The sequence below is a fragment of the Neltuma alba genome, unplaced genomic scaffold (genome assembly GCF_004799145.2).
Source record: "Neltuma alba isolate B1F8T4 unplaced genomic scaffold, ASM479914v2 tig00010980_pilon, whole genome shotgun sequence".
In the NCBI taxonomy this organism is placed as follows: Eukaryota; Viridiplantae; Streptophyta; class Magnoliopsida; order Fabales; family Fabaceae; genus Neltuma; species Neltuma alba.
The window spans coordinates 145,629-153,767 of NW_021635742.1; the positions used below are offsets into that span (position 1 = coordinate 145,629).

Below are 8,139 nucleotides of genomic sequence, written 5' to 3' on the forward strand. Positions count from 1 at the left end.
AATCACGTTTCAGTCCGCCCCTTTAAGTGGCATGGAGCATTGAAATCTGGTTACAGAAAGTAAACCTGCAGCAAACCAGGTCAAGAATCATTGGCTGGCATTTGGTTTGGGGTGCTTTTCTAGAGATGACAACTAACAAGTAAGGGCCGTTTGGAATCGAATGGTTTATAAGCAACTTCGAAAGTGGCCAAGTATTTTAAAAAATAATTTATTTCGATTTATGTGTTTATAAATATTTTTATCTGCAGATCCCAACAATCCCAAGGCAATAACATAGAAATGAAAGGAAATTGGAGTGCAGGAACAAAGCAAGTATCTTGATAAGCTTAAGTTGTATATAACTACCGCCTGTCTGGCGTTAAGCAATACAGAACCAGATATGCAGAACTAATAGGCTCTACAGTGAGACAACAAGAGATAGTCTCACTTGGCTTTGCAATAACATGAAAAAGGTGAGAATTCATCTGCAATTAGCTTTTCAAAATTAACAACTAGAGGAAGGTTAGCTTCCCTCTTAAGAACTCAGTGAGACATAAGAGCAACAACCTACATATAATTTAGTCTTGAGCCAAACTGTGTATACATAGCTAAACTTGTGATAAACTTGGTTACATCAAGCACATGTGGGGTTCATTCCACAGAGTAAAAAGTCCATGTTCTTAACTTTTTTCCACATACTAGGACTTTTCTTTCAGCTCACAATCCTTCCCTGCAATATCTTCCTTCCACTTGAACCTTCGACTCAGTCTCTGCATATGAAGCCGAATCTCCAAAGCGATCCCATCACTGTTCTTCCCTTTCTTCTCAAGGCAGCCACTATCATGCTCTTGTCCATTATTATCTCTTACCAGAAGCTGCTCGTAGTATTCCTTGTTCCTCTTCTCCAACCCATGGATCTGTGCCTGAAGATCTTCAATCTTCCTATGCAACATGAAGACTCTATGATCTTCCCTCATTTTTACCACACACTTGGCTAATTCCCCTGCCTTCCTCTTCACAAACATAGACTCTGAGGCCAATCCTTTGTTCTCTTCCACTAAAGCCTTCACTCTGAATCCCAAGCTAGCATTCTCATTCAACAGAACAAGCCTCTCTGACTCCAACACCTCAAGCAGGCTCTTCTGAAGATCTATTTTCCTTGAAGACTCACAGTACTTCTTCTCCATCAGAGAAACCTCGTGCATCATAATCTCATAGTCCACATTCTTGATCACAAGCTCGGCAACAATGGAGTCTAAGTCAATCATGGGAGTGTTGGAAGAGAAAATGGATTGAGGAGGAGGCTGGTGGAAAGACAGAGAGCTTTCCATGTCAGAATCAACCTGGCTGATTCCGCTAATCCCACTGGCTTCTTCTTGGTCTGAAAAGCCATCTTCAATGGTTGAAACTTGAGAAGAGTGCCTGCTATGGTGATGGTGGTGGTGGTGCTTGTGTTTGGCCAATGTCTGGATGTAACGATCAGACAATGTGATATAGCCATTGTACAGGTCCTGCAAGAGTGTCAGCAACTGTGGACGCTTCTGATAATATGATTCTGCCCTTTCTGCAAATGTGTCTCCCACTTCTTCATCTTCTACCCCCAATGTTAACACCTTCATCCTCTCCTCCAGATCTGACATTGAATACCAAAATATCACTTAAATCAGCAAGCAAGTAGAAATAACATGTAAAGAAGAAGAAGAAGAAGAAGAAGAAGAAGACTCAGGAAGATAAGTGTAAAGCTTTGATCTTGTGAAAGTTCAGAGCAGTCCAGCTAACCTGATATACTCAGTTCCATGGTGCTGCAAGGATTTCACAGTCAAGAGGAACCAAAAAGTAGGGTTAAATAGACCAGAACCTAATTGGGACAATGTACAATTTGGGGGTAGAAGAAAAAGACAGGCCAACCAACAATGACCTGAGAGAAGGGGAACACTGACACAACCCCAATTAAATTAACTTAGGAACGTTAGAGGAAAAAGTTAAAACTTTGCAAGGACCTATTTCAAAAACAGTAGGAATTTGAATTCCACAATGCGGAGTTTGCTTGCAGATATAGGCTAGGCTAATAGGGTAAGGCACCTAGGACTGTGATGCAGCAAATTACAGCACAAGTCCCCGTCCTGTACCAGAGCGGTGCATTTACTGAGTGTGGAGAAAAGTTCTTATCTTCCGGTTTTCCCCTACTTTCTTTCGAACAAAAACAAAAAGGGGTTCTGAAGAACAAGCACAGGAAGCGAGGATAAAGTAGAAAGGTCGCCGTAACAGATGCCAACAGTATCTATTGTGTACTGCAGCAAGAAAACTAGATTGGGACCATTATATTATGTGCAGTGTATATTTTCTAGCCTCACACTCTAACCCCCAGGTTCAAAATTTAAACTTGACGATAGGGTTTGAAAGATCAAATATGCACGAAAAAGAACAAAAGGGGAAAAGGTTAGTTGGAAAAAGATCAGAAGACAAAGTGGGAATTTGAAAAACACAAAGGCACCAAGAGAGTTTTTCTTCAGATTATTAGTACTTGTCAATGAAGCTCGCTATCACATAACGGGTACTTTCTTCAACGCTTATTCTTAATTCCTCACAAGGTTCAAAGTAGCGCATTGGCAGACGAAGAAGAATGGAACTTAGCTTAATATAATATCAATATAATAATAATCCAGCAGTAATGTGATTCCTGTGCCGTTGTGATATATTTTCAAAAACGGAAGTGGGAAAGCGCGTGAAGTAGTGCGCGTGAGGAGAGAGAAGAGAGAGAAATGGGCGTACGGAAGATGGTATTTCCAAGAGAAAACATTAAGAGAGGGACAGATGAGAATGGAGGATTCTTGGCCTTCTGTTGTTGATATGATAATTGATGGATTCATTGCTCATAGAAGGTCACTCAAACCCCTTCTCACCCGCGAGCTACACGTGATCTCCATTAATCAGATTTCAACCCCCTTTTTTTCTCACTTTCTCATTTTTATTATTGGTTTTTAGTATTTAATTATTAGAAAAGTCAAATCAATTTTTTTTATTTGATTAAGGAGCGCAAAGGTCATATAAAAATTTTAAAACTTTTTAAATATGAATGTAATGATACAAAGTTTCCAATTTTAGTTTTGATTTCAATTTTCAATCTAATTGAAAATTTCAAGTTATCCTTTTTTTCCTCCTGAAAATAAAGATAATTATGAAGTAGGGACTAATGAAGGAGTGAGTCTCTTGCAATATAATTAAATATGATTCAAATTAGTTTCAATAGGGGAACTTCAAAGTCCAAACACAAGAAATAAAACAACTATTTCACCATGCGCAACTGCGGCCTATGGGCCTATAAAATAATACCCTACATTTATGACACTTGTGTCTCCAAATTTCTGGGCATTTACTTGTACCTTTCATTGAAAAAATATAACAAACAAACACAATAATGGAGTCCATTTTATGTCTAGGTTCGATATAGGGTCGCATGAGTTGATACGGAGTCATGTGAAAGTGAGAAGTAAAAACGAACCGTTTAAAATACCTTAAAATCGTACTGAAATCCAAACATACACAAAGGGAACAAAACATCAAAACATAAACCAAATTTGAGAGAAAATGAATGAAAGGAAAAAAACGCATCTAATACCAGTAATGTGTGTTCGGAGCCAAGAGGGCATGTTGATGGAACAGTCTTTGAACCCTTTAGGAGATGATGAGATGATTTGAGAATTTGAAATCATTTTGTCTTCTTCCTTTCTCATATCAGCCTGGTTTGAGGTCCCCTCCATTAATGTCCTTGTTTCCAGATGACCCTGAATTTGGTTTTGCAAAAAAAAAAAAACAAACAAACAAACAAAAATAATAATAATGATGATGAGTCTATGTAAAATTTGATCATTGATATTGATAATATAATAAATAGCAAGACCTAATGACCCCTACTGATATGCTGATTGTGCAGGCAAGCAAACAAAAAAAATCCTATGCATTTAAAGAAGGCCATGCTTGTACACAACAAAGGGAAAAAAGAAAGAAAGAAAGAAAGCAGAGCAGAAACTGTATTTCTGAAGCTTGAGGAAAATAGGAAGAAACAAAACAACATTACAGCGCAGATCTCTATGATGCAACTGATTGAGCAAAGAAAGTTTGTTTGAATAAAAGTGGTTTGGTTTTCAGGCTGTGTGAGCTCTGTATGGGATCAAAGTGAACCATGTGAAGTAGGAATAGCAGAGACGTTGGGCGACTGGGACAATTGCCCTGTTTGGCAAACTAGAAAACAGAGGAAAAGAAAAGAAAGTTCGAAACTTTACGCAGATTAGGACTCCGGATTGCGATATAACACCCACCCATTTCAGTTACGAATGCGAATCATAAGAATAGCAAAGAAGAAAAAGAAAACAGAGAGGAGAAGAGACTTACCGGAGTTTCAAATTTGAGAAACGTGACGGAGAAGAAGGGCCTTGGGATGAGAGATTAAAAGCAGACGAGAAAGAAGAAATTAACATCTCATTATAAGGATAATATGGCGCCATAAGATTCAGATATGATCACTTTGATAGTTTTATGGGTACTTATTCTTTTTGGCAGAGAGTTTTATGGGTACTTTTGATTTTTCAGGTGTATGTTTAAGTTAATAATAAATAATTATTTAAAAAAAGAAGAAGAAAAGTAAACAAAGCGAGGCGGGAGTGATCAGTGATGGTTTATATATATATATATATATATATAATTAACTTCATGATTAAATTCATTAGTTTTGTAAATAAATTTAATTAGTATCAACAAACTATTGATTGAGATGGAAAATGACCTAAAGTGCAGATTGTTCGTTGGGATGGAAAGTGATCTGAAAAGTAAAACACAAATTCAAATTTCAAGAAAGGTATTTGTTGGAAAAAATAAAAATTCTTTAAACTCTAAACTTCAAAATAAAACCTTGATCAAATTAAAAAATAATAATAAATTTATTTAGTTACAAACGAGCTTCCATTCCTTGGACTCAAGTTGTTCGTAGACAAACTTGAGAGGGGGGAAAAAAAAGAGCAGAAAAAAAAGGGAGTGGCAAAACAGAGAAAATAATTCCAGCTATGTCTTTGTTGTGGTCACGCTAAGCTTATAGAATCTTAGTCATAAGATTCAATAAAAAGTCACAACTTCAGCCCAAAAATACCCACAAAAAAAAAGTCACAACTATTTGGCTATAAAATAGATCACTCTAAATATGGAAGAAGAAGAAAATGCATAGAAAGATGAAGATCAACTCAAGAGAGAAGAGAATTAAAGAAGTGCCAGGGAAAGAGGGGAAAAGAAGACAGAGGCCGAAGGGAAAGATCTAGAGAGAAAAGCTAGTGGGCAGATAATTTCACATGGTTCCTTCATAGCCTCCGCACAACATTGTTTTTTTGGTAGGTATAAATATTTTTTTATTAGAAACAATTATGTTCGAGTCATCATAAGACACTAAAAGTTGACATCTCTTTCAGCAAAAATTTAAATATTAACTTATTATGTTATGAGAGACTAACTTTTTCTGCTAAGGAGGTATTTGGGTAAGAATAAATCATGGTTTCAGAAGTATTTTTTACAGTATACGAAGTAAATATGTGGAGGAATTTGTCTTAATTTGTGAAAAAGTGTTTCTAAGAAACATTTTTGGGTTTAGCCAAATACCCCTAAGGCTGTGTTTGGGTGACACCCCAAATCATGGTTTGGGAATAAATCACCCAAACACCCACCCAAAAACCAAAACCATGGTTTTGGCTTCAAAACCATGGTATGCGAAGTAAATATGTGAAAGAGTTTGTCTCGATTTACGAAAAAGTATTTTTAAGAAACATTTCTGAGATTAGCCAAACACCCCTAAGTCAACAAAGCGAGGCGGGAGTGATCAAGCGAGGCGGGAGTGATCAGTGATGGTTTATATATATATATATATATATATAATTAACTTCATGATTAAATTCATTAGTTTTGTAAATAAATTTAATTAGTATCAACAAACTATTGATTGAGATGGAAAATGACCTAAAGTGCAGATTGTTCGTTGGGATGGAAAGTGATCTGAAAAGTAAAACACAAATTCAAATTTCAAGAAAGGTATTTGTTGGAAAAAATAAAAATTCTTTAAACTCTAAACTTCAAAATAAAACCTTGATCAAATTAAAAAATAATAATAAATTTATTTAGTTACAAACGAGCTTCCATTCCTTGGACTCAAGTTGTTCGTAGACAAACTTGAGAGGGGGGAAAAAAAAGAGCAGAAAAAAAAGGGAGTGGCAAAACAGAGAAAATAATTCCAGCTATGTCTTTGTTGTGGTCACGCTAAGCTTATAGAATCTTAGTCATAAGATTCAATAAAAAGTCACAACTTCAGCCCAAAAATACCCACAAAAAAAAAGTCACAACTATTTGGCTATAAAATAGATCACTCTAAATATGGAAGAAGAAGAAAATGCATAGAAAGATGAAGATCAACTCAAGAGAGAAGAGAATTAAAGAAGTGCCAGGGAAAGAGGGGAAAAGAAGACAGAGGCCGAAGGGAAAGATCTAGAGAGAAAAGCTAGTGGGCAGATAATTTCACATGGTTCCTTCATAGCCTCCGCACAACATTGTTTTTTTGGTAGGTATAAATATTTTTTTATTAGAAACAATTATGTTCGAGTCATCATAAGACACTAAAAGTTGACATCTCTTTCAGCAAAAATTTAAATATTAACTTATTATGTTATGAGAGACTAACTTTTTCTGCTAAGGAGGTATTTGGGTAAGAATAAAATCATGGTTTCAGAAGTATTTTTACAGTATACGAAGTAAATATGTGGAGGAATTTGTCTTAATTTGTGAAAAAGTGTTTCTAAGAAACATTTTTGGGTTTAGCCAAATACCCCTAAGGCTGTGTTTGGGTGACACCCCAAATCATGGTTTGGGAATAAATCACCCAAACACCCACCCAAAAACCAAAACCATGGTTTTGGCTTCAAAACCATGGTATGCGAAGTAAATATGTGAAAGAGTTTGTCTCGATTTACGAAAAAGTATTTTTAAGAAACATTTCTGAGATTAGCCAAACACCCCTAAGTCAAACTCTTTTGGTTGCCTACGCCATTGCACACAATTTTGTTTCACCATCTAAATATGAGCCCACCTGTCCAGCCATTACGTATTCGGGCCTGGCAGTCAATGACTCCACGTAGTCTCAATTCAAATTGTTACTAAGCCCATCCGCCATCGTGTTCTCTCATCAATCACATGCCGAAGGGTATGTTTCACCGTTGGCTTCAACTGCTATAAAAATATTATGAAAAAGTCCCAAATGCCCAAAACTGTTAATACTCTGAGTGTGTCTATCGCAATTATGTCTGGCCTCTTTATTGTCCAATTTATATGTAATATTGTTATATTTTTAATTTAAAAAAAACAAATAAAGCCTTTGTTATGTTTGAGTCCTGGCGATGCCTTGCATATTATTGTACTTAGGATCTAATTATTAAGTTAATTTTAGTTTTAAATATAAGACCTATTTCTCATATTTATCAATTTTTCCTAAACTATTCCTATGAATACTCCATTAATCATAATCAAGTAAGTGAAGGAGGGAGGATATTAAAAAAGATAATTATGATATTTTAGGAAAAACATGTCATATTTCTTATAATTAGCTAACTTACCTAACTTTTTTTAATATAATCAAATTAGTTAAATAGGTAAAGATTGGAGAAGTATCTCAATATGATCCTCCCTCACTAATCTTCAGTTCTTTTCCTTCCTTTCCTTAATCATATCATGCGCCCTCGTTACTTTTAGCAAAACCTACTGGAAAGAGTCCAAAAAAAAAACCATTTCATTTTTTTTTATATTTCAGAGCGCCTAACCAAAATTTTTAAACAACCTATTCTGTTTGTTAAAAATAAAATAATATTCTAAAAATAAGAAATGAAAGAGGCCTATCTAAGTTTTTTTTCCCTTCTTAATAACAATAAAAATCCCAGTTGACGCCATTGTTAGCTGAGCAGTTTGTGGGCCTTCTGACTTCTGAGAGACGTTCAAACTTTTCGAGTGTATGACGGTTTGTCTCTAACAAGGGAGGGTGTTTTTTATGATATTAGAATTGTAACAAAAAGATGTAACAAAAAAATTTATAATAAAAAATGGGATGGGTTATTTTAAAAAAATCTGGAATGGGTTTTA

The 8,139-nt window shown here is 35.5% G+C and overlaps 1 protein-coding gene across 2 annotated transcripts; it reads right to left on the reverse strand.

Annotated features, from left to right (window-relative positions):
- Nucleotides 1–677: 677 nt before the first annotated feature.
- Nucleotides 678–4,420, reverse strand: LOC114760462 (kinase-interacting family protein-like). Of its 2 annotated transcripts, XM_028949719.1 has the most exons (3): nucleotides 4,372–4,420; nucleotides 3,599–3,764; nucleotides 678–1,612 (listed from the first exon to the last, which is right to left on the reverse strand). In XM_028949719.1, the coding sequence occupies exons 2-3, from the start codon at nucleotides 3,738–3,740 to the stop codon at nucleotides 678–680; spliced, it is 1,077 nt and encodes a 358-aa protein (XP_028805552.1). In that variant the 5' UTR covers nucleotides 3,741–3,764; nucleotides 4,372–4,420. The 2 variants fall into 2 exon arrangements, with proteins under 2 accessions (XP_028805552.1, XP_028805553.1); XM_028949720.1 differs by lacking the exons at nucleotides 3,599–3,764; nucleotides 4,372–4,420 and adding an exon at nucleotides 1,759–1,834.
- Between the last annotated feature and the right edge of the window lie 3,719 nt (nucleotides 4,421–8,139).

What these genes read in the sequence shown, in the direction of transcription:
- LOC114760462 (XM_028949719.1), bottom strand. Translation starts at nt 3,740, where the DNA reads ATGGAGGGGACCTCAAACCAGGCTGATATGAGAAAGGAAGAAGACAAA. An exon ending in GCTCCGAACACACATTACTG is followed by an intron (nt 1,613 to 3,598) that starts GTATTAGATGCG and finishes ATTCAATGTCAG; the next exon opens with ATCTGGAGGAGAGGATGAAG.